At 41.2% G+C, this 24,079-nt stretch overlaps 1 protein-coding gene across 2 annotated transcripts in view; it reads left to right on the top strand.

Annotated features, from left to right (window-relative positions):
• Window positions 1-24,079, top strand: part of rpa1 (replication protein A1) — a 100,837-nt gene that overhangs the window by 48,584 nt on the left and 28,174 nt on the right. For both annotated transcript variants that reach the window (XM_061973224.1, XM_061973225.1), the window contains one exon: window positions 13,160-13,289. In XM_061973224.1, the coding sequence (XP_061829208.1) occupies window positions 13,160-13,289 (130 nt within the window). The remainder of the gene's footprint in view (window positions 1-13,159; window positions 13,290-24,079) is intronic.

Here is a 24,079-nt window from a genome sequence, read left to right as displayed (position 1 = left end):
ATGTGGATAATATAAATACAGTCTATTATACAGCATTATTCACATGTGGATAATATAAATACAGTCTATTATACAGCATTATTCACATGTGAATAACATAAATACCGTCTATTATACAGCATTATTCACATGTGAATAATACAAATACAGTCTATTATACAGCATTATTCACATGTGAATAATACAAATACAGTCTATTATACAGCATTATTCACATGTGATTAATATAAATACCGTCTATTATACAGCATTATTCACATGTGAATAATATAAATACAGTCTATTATACAGCATTATTCACATGTGGATAATATAAATACAGTCTATTATACAGCATTATTCACATGTCGATAATATAAATACAGTCTATTATACAGCATTATTCACATGTGAATAACATAAATACAGTCTATTATACAGCATTATTCACATGTGAATAACATAAATACAGTCTATTATACAGCATTATTCACATGTGAATAACATAAATACCGTCTATTATACAGCATTATTCACATGTGAATAATACAAATAGTCTATTATACAGCATTATTCACATGTGAATAATACAAATACAGTCTATTATACAGCATTATTCACATGTGAATAATATAAATACAGTCTATTATACAGCATTATTCACATGTGAATAATATAAATAGTCTATTATACATTATTATTCACATGTGAATAATATAAATAGTCTATTATACAGCATTATTCACATGTGAATAATATAGTCTATTATACAGCATTATTCACATGTGAATAATATAAATACAGTCTATTATACAGCATTATTCACATTTGAATAGCATAAATACAGTCTATTATACAGCATTATTCACATGTGAATAATATAAATAGTCTATTATACAGCATTATTCACATGTGAATAATATAAATAGTCTATTATACAGCATTATTCACATTTGAATAGCATAAATACAGTCTATTATACAGCATTATTCACATGTGAATAATATAAATAGTCTATTATACATCATTATTCACATGTGAATAATATAAATACAGTCTATTATACAGCATTATTCACATGTGAATAACATAAATACCGTCTATTATACATCATTATTCACATGTGAATAATACAAATACAGTCTATTATACAGCATTATTCACATGTGAATAATATAGTCTATTATACATTATTATTCACATGTGAATAATATAAATACAGTCTATTATACAGCATTATTCACATGTGAATAACATAAATACAGTCTATTATACAGCATTATTCACATGTGAATAATACAAATACAGTCTATTATACAGCATTATTCACATGTGAATAATACAAATACAGTCTATTATACAGCATTATTCACATGTGAATAATATAAATACAGTCTATTATACAGCATTATTCACATGTGAATAACATAAATACAGTCTATTATACAGCATTATTCACATGTGAATAACATAAATACAGTCTATTATACAACATTATTCACATGTGAATAATATAAATGCAGTCTATTATACGTGCATGTGAATAATATAAATACATTATACATAAGTCACAAATGAACCTCCATAGTGTTCTTAAACATGAATTAGGAGCCACTGACATACAGCAGCTCTCACTGCAGAGGGAACTTACTTACCTTAGGGACGTGGACAGTAGTGCTTTCCTTTGTAGGTTATCATCAAACTTCACCCAGTTGCCATCACCAGTAACCTTCTGTGGTGCCATTGTACACACATCACAGTCTGGTGATGCTCAATGTCTCATTGTCCTTCTCTGGCCCTTTGACTCGGCATGGTCGCAACCCACTAAGTGTTTGTCGCTTCAATTGTCCTGTGAAGGGAAAAGTGAACAAAGAAGCGAAAGAATTACGCTCCCAATAAATCCCCTGATGATTCCTTTTCAGTTCTTGCCTGACTCTTTCAGTGTGAGTCTTTTCTACTTTTCAGTTCCAGCCTTCTGGATGTCATATTGTTCTATTCACAGGAAGGTACACCTTAGGGACGTAAGGGAATTGTCTTTACCTGGTTAGTTATTGACTGAAATGCTGTCAGTGGGTGTCACTCGGCACACTGGCGGCTGCCCTCTCTCCTCTCTGCCAACGCAGAGATTGTGAATGACTGAAAAGAGGGGTCACTCTGTTACAGTTAATTCCACTGTTAAATAAACGCGCTTAGGGTGCTGAGAACGATGCTTTCAGAGGGCACGTTAAGTTGATGATTACTTCTATGTGTAGAAATCTTTATTAGGGCCCGCATGGCCCATTGTAAAAGGAATCCCAACGGGAGTCCTTTTGCAATGGGACATAAGGACCTATTGAAATTGTAAGGTTTTATTATTTTTCTTCTTTCTTTTTTCTTCCGCCGCCTCTTTGAGCTGTAATTTGACCCACTTAACATGCTTCAAAACTCACCATACCATACACCCACACATCAGGACCTGCGAAAATTGCCTTTTAATAAAAAAAACAAACCCCAAAACTCAAAATTGCGCTCTAGCGCCCCCTAGGAAGAAAGAAAAACTCAGCTGCCTGTAACTCCCACTAGAAAGGTCGGAGAGACATGAAACAAAAACCCCTATGTAGGTCTGACTTACAGGGGGGCAAGGGGGCAATTCCCCCTTCAAGACAAAAAAGTACTAAAAACAGTAACTTTTGCCTCTTTGAGCTGTAATTTGACCCCCTTAACACGCTTCAAAACTCACCAAACTGAACGCACACATCAGGACTGGCAAACATTGCGATCTAAAAAAGAAACCTAACCCCAAATCTCAAAATTGCGCTCTACCGCAATTTTTTAATAAAACGCAGAAAAAACTGCTCCTCGGAAGAAAAAAAATGACAAAACTGCCTGTAACTCCCACTGGGAAGGTCGGAGAGACATGAAACAAAAACCTCTATGTAGGTCTCACTTGGACCTACATTTCATAAATTGACAACCCCCAGCAAAAATCAACAGGAAGTTTGCTATTCCCCCTTCAAAACAACATTTTTGTAAAAACCGGTCACCTTCCTTCAAAAACTATCTCCTCTGAGCGCGTTTGTCGTTTCGGCTTCAAACTAACACAGGAGAGAGATTGAACCCTTGTGATTAAAAGTACAGAAGCGCGTTTTTCTAACTGCTCCGGTTTTGATTTTATGAGCCTTCAAAGAACCGCTGCGCTGCTTTTTTCTCAAGATGGCTGCTTATAAGCAGGAAGCACCGGCGTGTCCACACAATGCAGACAAGGTAGGTACACTAGACAAAAGTATTCGGACACTTCGGACTACAAGTACACAAAAGTATTGGGACATTTAGGACTACCACTGGACAAAAGTATTGGGACACCTACACTGGCCTAAAGTATTGGGACAGTTAGGACTACAACTTGACAAAAGTATTGGGACACTTAGGACTAAAACTGGACAATAGCATTGGGACACTTAGGAGTAGCACCTGCCAAATATGCGGGCCCGACCAATGCTGCTTGCAGCTTTAATTATAATTGAATCACTTGTTTATTTTTCAACAAGTTTTTAGTTATTTTTATATCTTTTTTTTCCAAATAGTTCAAGAAAGACCACTACAAATGAGCAATATTTTGCACTGTTATACAATTTAATAAATCAGAAACTGATGACATAGTGCTGTATTTTACTTCTTTATCTCTTTTTTTCAACCAAAAATGCTTTGCTCTGATTAGGGGGTACTTGAATTAAAAAAATGTTCACAGGGGGTACATCACTAAAAAAGGTTGAGAACCACTGCTCTAGACCACTGAGTAGGTTAAACAGTTAATACCAATTAACTGTTTTGTGTGACATTTTTTTTACATTTTTAAAGAAAGTATATGCATCGCTGATTATACAATGTCATATTGACCACGCCCCCCATCGCCACAGGTATTTTGGCAATCTGGGGGAACCCCTGACAACATAATTCAGAAAAGAGGAAAATGGTCATAGGTTACCTTTAACCGCTGTAAACTACTACCATCCACCCATTCATCTTCTTCTGCTTATCCAAGGTGGGATCGCGGGGGCAGCAGCCTAAGCAGAGAAGCCCATACAGTAGTGATGGGTCCGGCAACACCGATGCATCGGCGCATGCGTCGAGCTCATAGAGCAAAACCCTGTGTCGGTGCGCGTACCGCTTTTAGAAAGTCACGTGACCGATCATGAGCTGTTTTGGTCACGTGACCGATACGCCAACTGTGTCGCCTCCTCTGTGCCCTGTGAGCGGCTCTTTTCTACAGCCGGAGAAATAATAACTAAGAGAAATCGTCTAAAATGTAATACGTCGGAAAAACTTTTTTTTTTCTTTTTTTTTTAAATAAAAATGTGTAAAAAAATAAAATTAAAACAATTCCCAGTCCACAATCATCCACAACACGTTCTCTTAGATTTCCATGTTATGATACATGTTCACATTATTTATTGACTGTATCTAAAAAAAGATAAAAATATATTTTTATTTAAATGAAGATATGAAATAATCCTAAATGAAATACAATGACTTGGTTTATATTATTGTATATACTAGGGCAGGGGTCACCAACGCGGTGCCCGCGGTCACCAGGTAGCCCGTAAGGACCAGATCAGTCGCCCGCTGGCCTGTTCTAAAAATAGCTCAAAGAGCAGCACTTACCAGTGAGCTGCCTCTATTTTTTTAAATTTTATTTATTTACTAGCAAGCTGGTCTCGCTTTGCTCGACATTTTTAATTCTAAAAGAGACAAAACTCAAATAGAATTTGAAAATCCAAGAAAATATTTTAAAGAATTCACTTGGAATAAGCGGTAGAAAATGGATGGATGGATGGGTCTTCACTTGTTTAAATAAATTCATTTATTTTTTACTTTGCTTCTTATTACTTTTAGAAATACAATTTTAGAGAAAAAATACAACCTTAAAAATGATTTTAGGATTTTTAAACAAATATACCTTTTTACCTTTTAAATTTCTTCCTCTTCTTTCCTGACAATTTAAATCAATGTTCAAGTAAAAAATTGTTTTATTATTGTAAAGAATAATAAATATTTTAGCTTCTGGTTTTTCGACGAAGAATATTTGTGAAATATTTCTTCAAACTTTCTATGATTAAAATTCAAAAAAATTATTCTGGCAAATCTAGAAAATCTGTCGAATCAAATTTAAATCTTATTTCAAAGTATTTTGAATTTCTTTTAAAATTTTTGTTCTGTAAAATCTAGAAGAAATACTGATTTGTCTTTGCTAGAAATATAGCTTGGTCCAATTTGTTAAATATTCTAACAAAGTGCAGATTGGATTTTAACCAATTTAAAACATGTCATCAAAATTCTAAAATGTATCTTAATCAGGAAAAATTACTAATGATGTTCCATAAATTATTTTTTTTAACTTTTTCAAAAAGATTCAAATTAGCTAGTTTTTCTCTTCTTTTTGTCGGTTGAATTTTGAATTTTAAAGAGTCGAAATTGAAGATAAACTATGTTTCAAAATTTTATTTTAATTTTTTTCGTATTTTCTCCTCTTTTAAACCGTTCAATTAAGTGTTTTTTTTCATCATTTATTCTCTACAAAAAACCTTCCGTAAAAGGAAAAAAAAATGTACGACGGAATGACAGACAGAAATACCCATTTTTTAATATATATAAATGTATTTATTTAGCTATTCTTGTTTAAATCACACTTACGTGTAACTTACAAATGACAATATATTTATTTATTTAAGTGTGTATCAAACTGGTAGCCCTTCGCATTAATCAGTACCCAAGAAGTAGTTTTTGGTTTCAAAAAGGTTGGTGACCCCTGTACTAGGGCATCAAATCAGTGTCAGTTGAGTCGGTCCATAGGTTGCCTGTAGGGATTTTTAATGTCCAGCAGATGTCAGTATTTAGTGACACAGTATCGACACAGTATCAATACAGTTTTGCAATGTGTCGAAACGCTTCATGACGCCTCATCAACCCATCACTACCATACAGTGTTTCCCACAGGACAGGCATCTATTTGTGGTGGTGTGGTCAGGGGGCGGCGGCGGCAGCGGCGATGACCAAGAAGAACGCGGAGTTGGAATATAATTACAACACTTTATGTACATATTTATATACAGATTTTAACAATTAGTTATTCACTGAAATATATTTATTAATTATGGTTCTTACAAAAAATATATCTTATAAAATATAAAAGCTAAAATGTCTCTTAAAGCTCTGCCCCTTTAATTAGTGAATACTAAGTAATTTAACTTTAGCCTACTACTACGACCATATTATTTACCAGCAACATGAAGTGAAACAGAGGCAGAGGTGTCCTGCCACAGTCAGTCAACCTCCTCCTCCTCCTCCTGCTGCTGCTGAACAGGTCGCACCTGTGGTCCGGACTGTAGGCCTGCCTCCTCTCCAAGTCGAGCCCTTTTCGGCCGTTGAAAATATTTTTCTATACTCATCTGTGTGAAGGAGTGAACATCCAACATTAGAATTTATTACTAACGAGCAGAAGCGCTCTATGTACAGTGCTGTCTAACCTTAAGCGGCAGCAGCTCAACACATGCAGGGTTCAACGTTAAGCTTTTTTTCTACTTGCCCGACTTCTCAAATCTACTTGCCCCAATATTTTTACTTGTCCTGCCTAGGTTTTTTTCTGGCTGTGTAGTGCTCATGGCTTATATCTTACTAAAATCCTTCCCGTTGACTATTTACAACACTACACAGTATTTATTATTATTATTATCTATAATTACATTTAAATGGCATTGCATACATGTCAAATTAAATGCTATTTCACATTATTTGACCAGTAGCAGTTACACCCATCTGAACAGGTCAGCCACCTGTTTAAAGCCCGATCACAGTTGAAATCTTGAAATGAAGGGCCTTTAATGGCCAAAACATTAACCTGGACAACATTTTAACAGCTGGTTGGCTCAGATTTTATTCTTTTCATTGCATTCACATGCTACAGTGGACATTTTAGCTTGAGTATTAATGTAGTATCTGAAGCACCGTCTCCACGTGTGTTTATTGACAACAGGGTTATAACCTGGACACGTTAGCTCGTCGGTATGGTAACAGGTAGTGATGCGTTGATGAGGCTTCATGAAGCGTTTCGACACATTGCAAAACTGTATTGATACTGTGTCACTAAATACTGACATCTGCTGGACATAAAAAATCCCTACAGGCAACCTATGGACCGACTCAACTGACACTGATTTTATGACCTAGTACCGGTATATACAATAAATATACAATAATATAAACCAAGTCATTGTATTTCATTTAGGATTATTTCATAACTTCATTTAAATAAAAATATATTTTTTTATCTGTTTTAGATACAGTCAATAAATAATGTGAACATGTATCATAACATGGAAATCTAAGAGAACGTGTTGTGGATGAAGATGCTTGTGGACCTGGAAATTATTAAATTTTTTTTACACATTTTTATTACAAAAAAACCCCGTTTTTCCAACTTATTCAATTTTAGACGCTTTCTCTTCTTAGTTATTTCTCCGGCTGTAGAAAAGAGCCGCTCACAGGGCACAGAGGAGGCGTCAGTACGACAAAACAGCTCATGATCGGTCACGTGACTTTCTAAAAGCGGTACGCGCACCGACACAGGGTTTTGCCTTATGAGCTCGACGCATGCGCCGATGCATCGGTGTTGCCGGACCCATCACTATTAACACGTGACTGTTACTACGTGCGTCTGCTCCGGCCACCGAGTCAAACAGCGGTGGTGAAACGCTCTGTGAAATCGCGGATTAACGTTAAATATATGACGAGCCGCGAGCGATGCAGCTATAACCTATCTACCTATAACCTACATTATCCTCGTATTTTGATCTGGTCGGATTTACAATGCATAGTAGGCTACCGCCACCTACTGCACCGGAGTTGTAACTACAAGCTCCATTCACAGACAGTCCCATTGCTTTTATGAGCGGTCGAGCGAGTCAAAAGCCGAAAAATCCATTTGTGGCGGACGTAATTCTTTCGTGGCGGGCCGCCACAAATAAATGAATGTGTGGGAAACACTGCCATACTTCCCTCTCCCCAGCCACTTCGTCCAGCTCTTCCCGGGGGGTTCCCGAGGCGTTCCCATGCCAGCCGGGAGACATAGTCTTCCCAACGTGTCCTGGGTCTTCCCCGTGGTCTCCTACCGGTCGGACAGGCCCTAAACACCTCCCTAGGGAGGCGTTCGGGTGGCATCCTGACCAGATGCCCGAACCACCTCATCTGGCTCCTCTTCATGTGGAGGAGCAGCAGATTTACTTTGAGCTCCTCCCGGATGACAGAGCTTCTCACCCTATCTCTAAGGGAGAGCGTGATCTTGTCCTTTCGGTCATAACCCAAAGCTCATGACCATAGGTGAGGATGGGAACGTAGATCGACCGGTAAATTGAGAGCTTTGCCTTCCGGCTCAGCTCCTTCTTCACCACAACGGATCCATACAGCGTCCGCATTACTGAAGACGCCGCACCGATCCGCCTGTCGATCTCACCATCCACTCTTCCCTCACTCGTGAACAAGACTCCGAGGTACTTGAACTCCTCCACTTAAGGCAGGGTCTCCTCTCCAACCCGGAGATGGCACTACACCCTTTCCCGGGCGAGAACCATGGACTCGGACTTGGACTCAGACTTAGTAAACTACTACAACCACATTAATTGATTGGAACCAAACATCTCGGACGTTGTCAAAACTGAGCATTATTGTAAAGGCAGACTTATTTGGTAATGGCCTGGATAGTTACCTGATAGAGATGCGCGGATAGGCAATTATTTCATCCGCAACCGCATCAGAAAGTCGTCAACCATCCGCCATCCACCCGATGTAACATTTGATCAGAACCGCACCCGCCCGTTGTTATATATCTAATATAGACGATGCAAGGCATTAGTGAGGTTATAAAGCTTTTGCCTGGTAAAGAAAGGAGACTGATCCAATATAGCAGAGATATTCGCGTGCCACGCTGTCACGACCCAGACGCACACCAGTGCGCAATCATATGGGAGCCGCGCTGAGCGCACCTCCAAGCGCGTCTCACTGCCGGCGACGGCCGGGTATATGGGCCCGACGCTCCAGCGCCATCCATTTTCAGGGCTAGTTGATTCGGCAGGTGGGTTGTTACACACTCCTTAGCGGGTTCCGACTTCCATGGCCACCGTCCTGCTGTCTATATCAACCAGGGTGAGCCCCACCCCTTTCGTGAGCGCACTGCGCGCGGAGTGACCCCTGTTACGCGCCCCCGGCAACAGGGGTGGCGGGCAGGTAAGCTGCGCGGGCGGAGCGCGCGGAGTGACCCCTGTTACGAGCCCCCGGCCACGGGGGTGGCGGGCAGGTAAGCTGCTTACCTGCTGCGCGTGACGCCGGCCGCGGCGAAGGCGGACGAGGCGGGGTGTCGGTGCGGTGGGCGCGGTGGTGACCCTGGACGTGCGTCGGGCCCTTCTCGCGGATCGCCTCAGCTACGGCTCCCGGTGGGGCCCTCTCGGGGGAAGGGGCCTCGGTCCCGGACCCCGGCGAGGCGTCCCTTCTCCGCTCCGTAAAAGTGTCCATCTCTTTTCTTTTTTTTTCTTCTTCTGTTGTGGCATATGCTGCAGGTGCCTGCTCGTTTTTCGTATGTGGGTAACAACATTTAACTATGTATATATATTTTCGAATTGGTTTAACTGCCACCCGCCTGAATCTATTTAAAATCTAATTTTTTTTTATTTCAACCGCCCGACCCGCGGATAAAATCTAATTTTTTTAAATTTCATCCGCCCGATCCGCGGGTAATCCGCGGACTCCGCGGTTGTGTCCGCAAACCGCGCATCTCTATTACCTGAGTCAGTATATACTGAATGTGGTCTCTCTTCCTGACCGACTGAAGCTTCCTTCTGATAAGGCTCCTTCCTGAATGTTGTCTCCCGCTTGTGTCTGCGCCTGCAAGTCCTTGTTCATTCACACTCTTGACGTCTGACACGTGTAAGCCGCCTAAACACGTGTCCGACAACCTGCGACTGGCTATCTTGTTCCTTCATGAAGCTAGCTTTTGTCTGGCTGACAGCTGCACATTTTCTGCCGGATCTAATTTGTTTGGCTCTGCCGCCGCCTTCATCCCGGTCACTGTTGCGGGACTGACGGCCCCGTTTGTTTACTGCGCTCCTTTTTTGTCTGGGAGGGGGCTTTTTACTTGGATGGAACACAATGATAAGTTATGTCGGTCCTGTACCTTGCGTCTTTATTTGGGCTCCTGTGGGAACGTTTAAAAAGGTGATGTTTTGATTTTTGGCCCCCCCAAGTAAAAATAATTGCCCAGGCCTGCACTATTGCTTGCTGCTAGGTAGTAAACATCCATTATTGCCTCAGGATAACTTTATAGCAGAGCCTTGTTATGTGTTAACTCGCTCAAACCCCGAGTTGATTCTCCTTCCCTAGACTCGCCACTGTTGGTAAACCTTTCTTTGGCAGAACCCGCCCACCTGAGGTGTTGAGTTACGACAAAAGACACATCCATGTGGTCTGTTTCCATAAGCACTTGGCTGCCCACAGGCACAATTAAAGCCAAGCCTGCACTGGTATAAATGAGTGTGCTGGTGTTCGTCAGAGAAAAGTGGACATTGGCAGGTTAGGGTTACAGTCTGATTCGTTAATAGGGACTTTTTTCAATTAGTCACGCCTGCAGGAGTCATACCTGCCAATAGAGATGCGCGGTTTGCGGGCACAACCGCGGATTATCCGCGGATCGGGCGGATGAAATAAAAAAAAATTAGATTTTATCCGTGGGTCGGGTCGGGTGGTTGAAATAAAAAAAAAAAATTAGATTTTAAATATATTCAGGCGGGTGGCAGTTAAACCAATTGGGAAATATATATACATAGTTAAATGTTGTTACCCACATACGAAAAACGAGCAGGCACCTGCAGCATATGCCACAACAGAAGAAAAAGAGATGGACACTTTTACGGAGCGGAGAAGGGACGCCTCGCCGGGGTCCGGGACCGAGGCCCCTTCCCCCGAGAGGGCCCCACCGGGAGCCGTAGCTGAGGCGATCCGCGAGAAGGGCCCGACGCACGTGCAGGGTCACCACCGCACCGACACCCCGCCTCGTCCGCCTTCGCCGCGGCCGGCGTCACGCGCAGCAGGTAAGCAGCTTACCTGCCCGCCACCCCCGTGGCCGGGGGCTCGTAACAGGGGTCACTCCGCCGCGCGCTCCGCCCGCGCAGCTTACCTGCCCGCCACCCCTGTTGCCGGGGGCGCGTAACAGGGGTCACTCCGCGCGCAGTGCGCTCACGAAAGGGGTGGGGCTCACCCTGGTTGATATAGACAGCAGGACGGTGGCCATGGAAGTCGGAACCCGCTAAGGAGTGTGTAACAACCCACCTGCCGAATCAACTAGCCCTGAAAATGGATGGCGCTGGAGCGTCGGGCCCATACCCGGCCGTCGCCGGCAGCGAGACGCGCTTGGAGGTGCGCTCAGCGCGGCTCCCATATGATTGCGCACTGGTGTGCGTCTGGGTCGTGACAGCGTGGCACGCGAATGTCTGTGCTGCATTGGATCAGTCTCCTTTCTTTAACAGGCAAAAGCTTTATAACCTCACTAATGCCTTGCATCATCTATATTAGATATATAACAACGGGCGGGTGCGGTTCTGATCAAATGTTACATCGGGTGGATGGCGGATGGTTGACGACTTTCTGATGCGGTTGCGGATGAAATAATTGCCTATCCGCGCAGCTCTACCTGCCAACTACTCCGGTTTTCCCGTAATTAGTACGGTTTTCATCAACCTATTCCGGGTTACGGTTGCAGTGATAAAAAATACGGTTTTTCATTAATTAAAAAAAAAAATTTTTTTTTTAAATGCGCGAGGCTATTTATAGCACCGCTGCCAAGCACGAGGCACCAGTTGCCATTGTTTCCAAACGAGCGAACGATCATGGAATCAGCCGGAGAAAAATCGCAAACGAGTCTTAAACCGAAAAGAAAACTGCAGTCATTCCGTGAAGAATATTCAAAAGCCTATCCGGGAATAATTATCCCTTCCAAAAAGGGTGAAAACTACGCGAATTGCACCTTGTGCAGACAAGATTTTTCGATCGGACACGGAGGAATTAGCGATGTAAAAGACCACGTTGGGACAAAAAAACACAAGTCTAATGCCGTTGCTAGCGATACAAGTGGAAAACTTTCAACGTTTTTCGGATTTTAGCCACAAAAAGGTAATGACACCAATGTTATCTATTGGAATTGTTTAGTACTGTTATACTGTTAAAAGTGTTTATACTATTTATGCTTTCAAGTCCAAGTTGAAGAAATCTTGTTAAATGTTGACAGCATAACTACCAAAATACAGAAGTATGTCCTTAATATTTTTGCAGTGCTATTTCTGTTGAAAAGTTCAAATGATTACATTAGAGATGTGATGTGCCACTTTTCAAGTGTCTGATGGCTGAAATTAATTTTCATTAATTTTACATATTTTGAATTCTTTTGAAAGGCTTACAAAAAAACTACATTTGAATTGTAATTCCATGCTATTGACAGGACTATTAATTTGAATGAAGTTAGCTTACCATGTTTACAGTATGATAATTGTGATAGAAATGTGAATTTTAGGCACAGAATATTTTTTACAATTGAACAAGGCAGTAGATTATACAAGCTTGGACAGAAAGTTAATAATGACACCAATTTTTTTTTTAATGGAATTGTTTAGTACTGTTTTACCATTTGTTTACTGTAAAAAGTGTTTATACTTTCAATGAACAAATTGAAGTCTTGTGAAAGGTTGACAGGATAACTGGCATTAACTGTCAAAATAATTTCAAACTATTGAAGTTAGCTTACAGAATAAACATGTCAATCAACCCATATGATTTTTGCTGTAATATTTTTGTTTTGAAAAGTCACTGTGACTGATAGAAAAGTGATGGTTTTAGCAACATTTTAACCTGTCTGAATGCTAATAATAATTTTGCGTCGGGGGGCGAAGCCTGAACCCCCCACCAGGACTTTGTCCTGGACCCTGGCTACTAGGTTTTTCTGATTTCAAAAGTTGGCAGGTATGCAATTATAAGAAAGAAAAAATGTTGTTTTATTTTGGCATTTATGCAGTACTTAGGAGATCTATCTAGCTGGGGGGGGCAAATAGCATTCACAATTTATTCTTGTCATGAACTACACTGAATTAAATATAACCTCATGTTGTAGGTACGACAAGGATGGCCATACCGTCGACGGGCAGTCTTTGTCAGACATGAAAGGTGGCGGCGGCAGCGGAAACACCAACTGGAAGAATCTGTCCGACGTTAAGACGGAGCAGCTGGGACATGGACAGAAGGTAAGAGGCCTCGATGCACGTCCACACCAGAGAAGCCAGACTCACTAACACTCATGATCAGTTCTTGAAGCACAACCAGGTCTCAAAATGAAACGGCATGCTGTTGAAGGCCAATGCAAGTTTCATACAACATCACTTCTGGGGCTGCAGCTAACGATTATTTTTCTATCGATTAATCTATAGATTATTTTTTTCGATTAATCGGTTAATCTATAGATTAATTTTTCGATTAATCTATAGATTATTTTTCCTTTTACCGATTTTTTTTTAAATTTAAAATGAAGAGGAAAAAATAAATGTAGGCCAGTTTTTTCAAAAGGCATGGCTTTTATTTACAAAAAAAAAGTATGGCCACTAGTCAGTCAACATTGACAACAACATGACAAAATATTCTGTAACAATGTAAACATTTAAAACTTTTAACATTTAACAAAATTAAAAGTAGCTTATTTGCTTTTTAATGTGCAAATATAAAAGTAAACATCCAGTGCAAATCTTAATATTCTGGAATAGTATAAGCATTTCAAAAGTAAAAGTATTGCTTATTTTGCTTTAAAATGTGCAAAAATAAAGATAAACATCCAATACAAAAAAGTGCAAAACGGAAATATTCTGTAACAAGTGTAAACATTTCAACAAAAGTAAAAGTATTGCTTATTTGCTAAAATGTGCAAAAATAAAGCTAAACATCCAATACAAAAAAGTGTACAGTGTAAACATTTCAACAAAAGTAAAAGTATTGCTTATTTTGCTTAATAACACAACAATGATAGTATGATTAAAGTGAAAGTTAATTGTTGGTTTGTACATAGTATATGTAACTGTTAATGTTGTAAAAGGTATTTGCACAACTAATTAACGTTAGCGTTTGTGACACGTCTTGTGCCGTGGGGTTCTTTCAGGACCGACAGACTGAACGCCAGACGGCTTTGCCAGGTTTACAATCTTTTAATTTTACACAAAGTCTTTTCTCTTCCAACTGCGCGGATCGCGCACCTGGGCACGATTGCGGCGTCGCTCCCGGCGCGCCCCGCCTCGCCGCTCGCTCGCCGCCGCCGCCTCTCCACAGCGTTAAAGAGGAGCGCGTCTTTGTAAACACTGAACAGGCACGCCAAACGCGCCTCTCAGAGCGAAACGGTGCTTTAGTTTATGAATTTACAACGCAGATACAAATGACACATTCATGTTTTTGTGTAATAATGACAACGTATACGCACGCGGACGATTGACTTGTTGATGGTGATGGCAAGAACGCTGTCGGGGGTTTTCTTTTCAAATGTTCGTTCATAGCCGTTGTGCTGCTATGATAGGCCATTTCCGCTCGACACAGTGTGCATACAACAACATTATTAGGCCGTTTATTGAAATACTCCCACACTTTTGACGACTTTTGGCGTGCTTTTTTCCCCTCGCTCGCATCGTCTGCTTTGCGCTCCGCCATGACAGTAAAGTAGTGTGACGTAAATATGCGACGCGCCGACGCACAAAAACGGCGTCGACGTATTTACGTAACCGATGACGTCGACTACGTCGACGCGTCGTTTCAGCCTTAATCGCTTCTCCTTAGTGCAACCTTGCCACATCGCAAAGGTTGTTTGTCGCCAGCAGCCCACATAATTCTTTATAATCATTAACTTATTAAATGGCCGCAATAGCAGTTATGAGTACTAAAAAGGTTCCTGATCTCCTCTTCCAGCTCATTAATCTGCCGTCTCCTCAGTCTGCTTGTTTGCTCTGGCTGAAAGTCACATTTATCTCTGCTATCGATTACATGGACTTTATTCTTTGCCCTCTGTAATGAAATTACTGCCCGTGGATAAGTAAAGTAATATGTGCTCTTTAATTTCCCCGCGTCTTGTTTGTACTGCAGAGGGGGAAATGGAGCTCACAGAAGTGTATAAATCAACTCGAGCGGAAAATGACAGCCGGTGCGGAGGTATTAGCCGACGCACTTTAACCTCGTTTTGCATGCACCGCGTGTAGAAATCCGCAATATGTTGAGGGGATGAAGTTAGGGAAAGGGCAAATTGCGGGTTATGATAACAAAGCATGAAGCAGGAGTCCTGAGATTTGATCATTTGCTAAGCTGTAAACAAAGAAGTTATCTATGAGCTCCACGCTGAATAAATGTTTTCATGATTCACGGATTAAGTGTGAGAGTATGGCAACATTGTTACCTGCCTTTGAATTAGATAAAGAAACAATACTACCTTTTTGTTTAAGCAAAGACGAACATTGTCCATCAATCAGGACCATGTAGGAATACAGATCTCGTATAGTGTAGTTCAGTGTTTTTCAACCACTGTGAGATACAGTCTGGTCTGCCGTGGAAGATGATCTAATTTCACCTATTTGGGTTAAAAATATGTTTTGCAAAGCAGTAATTATAGTCTGCAAATGATGTGTTGTTGTTGAGTGTCGGTGCTGTCTAGAGCGTGTAATACTCTTCCATATCAGTAGGTGGCAGCAGGTAGCTAATTGCTTTGTAGATGTGGGAAACAGCGGGAGGCAGTGTGCAGGTAAAAAGGTGTCTAATGCTTAGATCAAAAATAAACAAAAGGTGAGTGCCTCTAAGAAAAGGCATTGAAGCTTAGGGAAGGCTATGCAGAACGGAACTAAAACTGAACTGGCTGCAAAGTCAACAAAAACAGAATGCTGGACGACAGCAAAGACTTACTGTGGAGCAAAGACGGCGTCCACAATGTACATCCGGAACATGACATGACAATCAACAATGTCCCCGCAAAGAAGGATAAAAGCAACTGAAATATTCTTGATTGCTAAAACAAAGTACAAACCCCGTTTCCATTTGAGTTGGGAAATTGTGTTAGATGTAAATATAAACGGAATACAATGATAATTTTCAAGCCATATTCAGTTGAATATGCTACAAAGACAACATATTTGATGTTCAAACTCATAAACATTTTTTTTTTTTGCAAATAATCATTAACTTTAGAATTTGATGCCAGCAACACGTGACAAAGAAGTTGGGAAAGGTGGCAATAAATACTGATAAAGTTGAGGAATGCTCATCAAACACTTATTTGGAACATCCCACAGGTGTGCAAGCTAATCGGGAACAGGTGGGTGCCATGATTGGGTATAAAAACAGCTTCCCAAAAAATGCCCAGTCATTCACAAGAAAGGATGGGGCGAGGTACACCCCTTTGCAAGAAATGTAGGGATTTCAACATCTACGGTCCATAATATCATCAAAAGGTTCAGAGAATCTGGAGAAATCACTCCACGTAAGCGGCATGGCCGGAAACCAACATTGAATGACCGTGACTTTCGATCCATCAAACGTCACTGTATCAAAAACCGACATCGATCTCTAAAGGATATCACCACATGGGCTCAGGAACACTTCAGAAAACCACTGTCAGTAACTACAGTTGGTCGCTACATCTGTAAGTGCAAGTTAAAGCTCTACTATGCAAAGCGAAAGCCATTTATCAACAACACCCAGAAACGCCACCGGCTTCTCTGGGCCCGAGATCATCTAAGATGGACTCATGCAAAGTGGAAAAGTGTTCTGTGGTCTGACGAGTCCACATTTCAAATTGTTTTTGGAAATATTCGACATCGTGTCATCCGGACCAAAGGGGAAGCGAACCATCCAGACTGTTATCGACGCAAAGTTCAAAAGCCAGCATGTGTGATGGTATGGGGGTGCATTAGTGCCCAAGACATGGGTAACTTACACATCTGTGAAGGCACCATTAATGCTGAAAGGTACATACAGGTTTTGGAACAACGTATGCTGACATCTAAACGCCGTCTTTTTCATGGACGCCCCTGCTTATTTCAGCAAGACAATGCCAAGCCACATTCATCACGTGTTACAACAGCGTGGCTTCATAAAAAAAGAGTGCGGGTACTTTCCTGGCACCGCCTGCAGTCCAGACCTGTCTCCCATCGAAAATGTGTGGCGCATTATGAAGCGTAAAATACGACAGCGGAGACCCCGGACTGTTGAACGACTGAAGCTCTACATAAAACAAGAATGGGAAAGAATTCCACAATAGAGGTGTGGACTCGAGTCACATGACTTGGACTAGAGTCAGACTCGAGTCATGAATTTGATGACTTTAGACTGGACTTGACAAAATGTAAAGAGACTTGCAACTGGACTTAGACTTTAACATCAATGACTTGTGACTTCACTTGGACTTGAGCCTTTTGACTTGACATGACTTGCCACTTTCCCCAAAACCCAAAGCTTAAAAAGTTATTTGGGAGCGCTCCGTATTTTTCATTAACTTCGTCTGTGTCTATCAGCGTGTTGTTCCTGTCAGCTGGTGTGCTCTCAGTACAACAGCCAATCAAATTAGATCTACCTTGTTTTCATCCCACAGCATTCATCCAATCAAATTGCAGGACAACCAATGAACAAGAGTTGTCAAACAACGTGCCAGTGAGAAACAATTATGCCAAAGTTGGTTTCGTTCGGGTATAAAAACTACGACTTGGTCAACAAAAAACGAATTGCCGTATGCAAATCACGCAGTTGGAATATTACAGACGGAGACGCAACAACGTCCAACTTGGTTCGACATTTGAAGTTGCACAAAGAAGGGTAAGTTTTGAATGTAAGATAACGTTTATTGGCTAAGTAACGTGACTTTTATTTGCTGTGTAGTTAAATGAGTGAGGCTGCAAACTCACTGCTAACGTTATAACCATAGACATCTTATAAGTAGACGCAGCATGGAGCGCTACTGCCTATTGGCGCTGACGAGACGCGGGGCCACCATCTTGGAGTGGTGATCAGTGCAATTCATTTGGCAGGAGCAATGAACTGTCAGCGCATTTAATTCATCTTACCTCACTGAATACCACTGATCTTCACCTGCTTTTTTGTCATACGTGTAGCTATGATAACGGACACATGTTTTGGCGTGTTTTATTATTCATAGTTTGCTTAACAGTAATATAATATTCTTATACACTATAAGTGACCAGACGTCCGAGATCAAAACTGGGAATATAATCCCAGAGAAGGGGGAAAAAAAATGGTCAGCTATTTTTAAGTTGAAGAAACAATATGATTAGGTTATATATACATGCGTATATCCTACATAAACAACATTAGATATCCATATATCTTATAGACTGTATCTCTGTTGCTGCAGCAGCAGAGTTTATTCTGTCTTGACACTTTGTATTGATATTTTCTATTACATTCTTCCCTTAAATGATAATGTTTGCAGTGATTGTGTTATATGTATTTTTTTTCTGTAAGTCGCTTTGGATAAAAGCGTCTGCCAAATACTTAAACATATAAACACCTGAAAGTCTTCATATCAGCTAAAACCACCAATCTGTTTCACTGAATTCAGAATAAAACCAAATTCTGTCTTACCCAACAATGTTAGTATTTGAATATTGTTACTTGAAGACTTATTCCTGGTTACAATTATACTGTTAAGAAAGTATTGTCTTATATTTTGCCTAAAATGAGAACGCATCATAATCAGTGGTGGCTGGTGAATTTTGTTTTAGGTGGGGCTGAAAGTTTGTAAAGCAAACCCCTGTAGGGGCGTCATCCTCCCCCAGAAGATTTATTTGTGATTTTCACATACAAATATTGAAGATCTTTGCTCCTTCTCAACTCTGTGCTAATATTATTTTCATAAAATACAACCAATAGTCTCCCGTCCAAAAGCAGAACCTAGTAACTCACTTCTAGCTGATTTTGATAAAACAAACGAAAACCAATCTATTTTATATTAAAGTCCCATCCATTCACAGAGATTTGATTTCTGCTTTGTTGATGTTAATTGGTATCCGCAATTCCAGCCTGCAATTTTCGTTCAGAATGTCCTAGTAACTCCAAAATTATTATCAGCTCAGTTTTGACCAAAATTGAGTTACTGGGTTTTGCCTTTGGACGGGAGTAGTACGCTGAACACCATCTTTGTTTTCTACCTGTCAACTGTCAGTTTAGGCTGCTCGCCGGCTCCTCATCACCACTTCAAGATGGCGGCCAAATTGCTCACGTCACAGCAGCCAATGCTGCGTCTACTTATAAGATGTCTATGGTTATAACGTCTTTGCAAACACGGCAATCTGTTGCGTCCACTGCAGTTCGCTACCTTATTCATACTTTTTGTCAAGTGATTTTTTTTAAGCAGGGTCTCATGAGGTACCTACACATAACGTTACGTTAGTCAATGTATCACACACAGTAACATTACGTTAGTCAATGTATCACACACAGTAACGTAACGTAACGTTAGACGGCGGTCAGCAGCACCGCGTATTTTAGCCACCTACAAAAAGACAAACATAGTCAAATAAAGGTCAGTTAAAATGTATACTATATTAAGAATATGTGTACATATTGCATAGGGCCCTGACATCTAAAAAGTACAACTCTGTTCATTGTTATGTTCATATATTTATGTTTTTCATGTGTACGCACACATCAACACACATACAGTATGAGATGAGATCAATGAGATAAGGTAAGAACAGGATAGAAACTGCTGTGGAACTAGTTACAATGCAATATGCCATGGAAATACAATGTTAACACTTTTGTGCAAATAAGTACAGTTGCACTTGTTTTTTCAAATGTGTTTATTGTGTAAAGGAATGAGTTAAATGTTTAAAATGACTGGTTAATAGTGCTATTATGAAGTGCAATGTCAGCACTATCTTTTTCCCTGCAATTTCAAATGCACTTGTTTTAATAAATAAATACAGCATTTTAAACGCATACACAATCTGTGTAAATACATTAGTCTGTGGTTAAAACGACTTGAAAGGACTCTAAACTCAAAATGCAGGACTTGGGACTTGACTTGAGACTTTCCAGTCTTGACTTTGGACTTGACTCGGACTTGACTTGAGGGCAACGACTTGAGACTTACTTGTGACTTGCAAAGCAATGACTTGGTCCCACCTCTGGTAGACAATATGAAGTCATTTTTGGTCCAGAACATGTTTTGCTTTATTCATTATTGACGTGTTTCTTGCTACTTGTCTGTGGCTGCAAGTGAGCCAAGCCACCTATTGGTGTCCCATCAATTCCTTCTTCATCAGCCCAAGTGTAGGATTCCCAGTCCCAGTTATTAAATGGCGTTTGGTTTCACCTTTATGCCTCTTTCTGTGTTGCCACTTCAGCTCCTCTGTCGTCTGAGGGCCAACAATACAGCTTAAGCTTCCCTCTTATTTCTTGGCCCACTCCAAGCATTAGCTGGCTGTCAGGTGAAGGCCTTCTCTTGGCTTCCGCTGCTTGCTATCGGACAGAAAAGGTGTTGACCCCGGCCCTACGGTGTGACGGGGCCCTTTACTGACAGCAGCTTAGCCTCAGCCCGTCTGAGAGGAGCCGAACATTGGGGTCGAGGCCGCTCAAGACCCCGTCCCAAAGCAAGCGGGGTAGGATTAATTGCCCCCGTCACAAAAGTGTCAATGCCAGCATCTCCTGCTTTCCCGTGGCCTTCCTGCCCTTTGTGACACTAACCTGCCGCTTCATGGCGGTGCTTGTAAAAGCCTTTGACAGCCACCACAAACAAACTCCCATGACGACAGCCCCCTGTCAGCGGCACACTAATTGACCAGGGACTTACTTGATTAATGAAGCCTCTTTTGAGAGAGGGAACAAATCATATGGGCTTTTTTTTTAGGGACATCAAAGCAGCCACTGAATAAGTGCCAGACCCTCACAACTAATAGTTTATACCGTATTTTCCGCACTATTAGCCGCACCTAAAAACCACAAATTTACTCAAAAGCTGACAGTGCGGCTTATAACCCGGTGCGCTTTATATATGGATTAATATTAAGATTCATTTTCATAAAGTTTCGGTCTCGCAACTACGGTAAACAGCCGCCATCTTTTTTCCCCGTAGAAGAGGAAGTGCTTCTTCTTCTACGCAAGCAACCGCCAAGGTAAGCACCCGCCCCCATAGAACAGGAAGCGCTTCTTCTTCTACTGTAAGCAACCACCCGCCCGCGTAGAAGAAGAAAAAGCGCGCGGATATACCGTACGTTTCATTTCCTTTGTGTGTTTACATCTGTAAAGACCACAAAATGGCTCCTACTAAGCGACAGGTTTCCGGTTCATGAAAAGACGCAATCTCTCCATCCGCACACGGACTACTATTTCACAGCAACTGCCTAAAGACTTTCAAGAAAAGCTGGCTACTTTCCGTGCATATTGTAAAAACAAGATAGCTGAAAAAAAGATCCGGCCAGAGAACATTATCAACATGGACGAGGTTCCACTGACTTTTGATATTCCTGTGAACCGCACTGTGGATACAACGGGAGCACGTACGGTGAATATTCGCACCACAGGGAATGAGAAGTCATCCTTCACTGTGGTTCTAGCTTGCCATGCTAATGGCCAGAAACTTCCACCCATGGTGATATTCAAAAGGAAGACCTTGCCAAAAGAGACCTTTCCAGCCGGCGTCATCATAAAAGCTAACTCGAAGGGATGGATGGATGAAGAAAAGATGAGCGAGTGGTTAAGGTAAGTTTACGCGAAGAGGCCGGGTGGCTTTTTTCACGCAGCTCCGTCCATGTTGATATACGACTCCATGCGCGCCCACATCACGCTGGTTTTTAATATATTATTAAAGTTTGACTGACCTATCTGACTGTTTTTTTGACATTCCTTTAGCGCAGTTAGATGCGGCTTATAACACGGGGCGGCTTATAGGTGGACAAAGTTTTGAAATATGCCGTTCATTGAAGGCGCGGCTTATAACCCAGGGCGGCTTATGGTGCGGAAAATACGGTACTCTTTCTTTGCTTATGTTTGTTTGAAATGACGTTTCAGTCGGGCAGATTTTAATTAGTGTCATTTGAACAAGATGTGTGTGTTTTTAGTTCTACCCCGCATTGTTGCATTTATCGTTCATAATATTAGAAGGTGCCAGTGTGGTGCTAAGATAAATGATAAATGGGTTATACTTGTATAGCGCTTTTCTACCTTCAAGGTACTCAAAGCGCTTTGACACTATTTCCACATTCACCCATTCACACACTGATGGCGGGAGCTGCCATGCAAGGCGCTTATGGCGTCACATTAGTGCCAAAAATCCGAGCGCATAAAAACTGTTATCGCGCGCTGATTCTCCACTTCGTGCGCGCGCGCGACACCCTTTTGCGCGCGCGTGGTGCCTTTCTGCGCGCGCGCCGTCTCGGTCTGTGCGCGCTCTGTGTACTCCTGGCATCTCTCCTCGCGCTGTCATGTTTCTTTTTGGCACTTTGGGGGCGGGTTTGCTTAGACGGCCCCTCCTTTCTGATTGGCTGTGAGCATTTTTCATATGACCAATCATTCTCCAGCGTAGCAACGTTGTAGCCATCTTACCTGGGACATCTAGCCTCAATCATTACATTGATGTCAATGGTACGTGTACTAATTAAATTACCATAACTTGCTCGATTTTCCACCAATTTACAAACGGTTTGCCTTGTTACAAATCTTATTACCGTATTTTCCGCACCATAAGCAGCCCTGGGTTATAAGCCGCGCCTTCAATGAACGGCATATTTCAAAACTTTGTCCACCTATAAGCCGCCCCGTGTTATAAGCCGCATCTAACTGCGCTAAAGGAATGTCAAAAAAACAGTCAGATAGGTCAGTCAAACTTTAATAATATATTAAAAACCAGCGTGATGTGGGCGCGCATGGAGTCGTATATCAACATGGACGGAGCTGCGTGAAAAAAGCCACCCGGCCTCTTCGCGTAAACTTCCCTTAACCACTCGCTCATCTTTTCTTCATCCATCCATCCCTTCGAGTTAGCTTTTATGATGACGCCGGCTGGAAAGGTCTCTTTTGGCAAGGTCTTCCTTTTGAATATCACCATGGGTGGAAGTTTCTGGCCATTAGCATGGCAAGCTAGAACCACAGTGAGGGATGACTTCTCATTCCCTGTGGTGCGAATATTCACCGTACGTGCTCCCGTTGTATCCACAGTGCGGTTCACAGGAATATCAAAAGTCAGTGGAACCTCGTCCATGTTGATAATGTTCTCTGGCCGGATCTTTTTTTCAGCTATCTTGTTTTTACAATATGCACGGAAAGTAGCCAGCTTTTCTTGAAAGTCTTTAGGCAGTTGCTGTGAAATAGTAGTCCGTGTGCGGATGGAGAGATTGCGTCTTTTCATGAACCGGATCCCTGTCGCTTAGTAGGAGCCATTTTGTGGTCTTTACAGATGTAAACACACAAAGGAAATGAAACGTACGGTAATATCCGCGCGCTTTTTCTTCTTCTACGCGGGCGGGTGGTTGCTTACAGTAGAAGAAGAAGCGCTTCCTGTTCTATGGGGGCGGGTGCTTACCTTGGCGGTTGCTTGCGTAGAAGAAGAAGCACTTCCTCTTCTACGGGGAAAAAAGATGGCGGCTGTTTACCGTAGTTGCGAGACCGAAACTTTATGAAAATGAATCTTAATATTAATCCATATATAAAGCGCACCGGGTTATAAGCCGCACTGTCAGCTTTTGAGTAAATTTGTGGTTTTTAGGTGCGGCTAATAGTGCGGAAAATACGGTAATTAAATTACCATAACTTGCTCGATTTTCGACCAATTTACAAACGGTTTGCCTTGTTACAAATCTTATTACATGTAGATATGACACAGGATGCTGTACCTGTTGAAATTGCCTCTTTCGCTTTAAAAAAAAAAAAAGACTTAATTGTGCAACATAGTTGTGTAGGGTCAGTGTTAGTCAGTTCTCTGATTATTTTAAACTGTTTCAGAATACATTATTAAAAGGCTATTTTTAACATTTTAAAAACAAAATTCAAAGATTATTTCATTAAT

This window comes from Nerophis lumbriciformis, linkage group LG17 (genome assembly GCF_033978685.3).
Source record: "Nerophis lumbriciformis linkage group LG17, RoL_Nlum_v2.1, whole genome shotgun sequence".
Taxonomy (NCBI): Eukaryota; Metazoa; Chordata; class Actinopteri; order Syngnathiformes; family Syngnathidae; genus Nerophis; species Nerophis lumbriciformis.
This window is presented reverse-complemented; position numbering and strand designations above follow the sequence as displayed.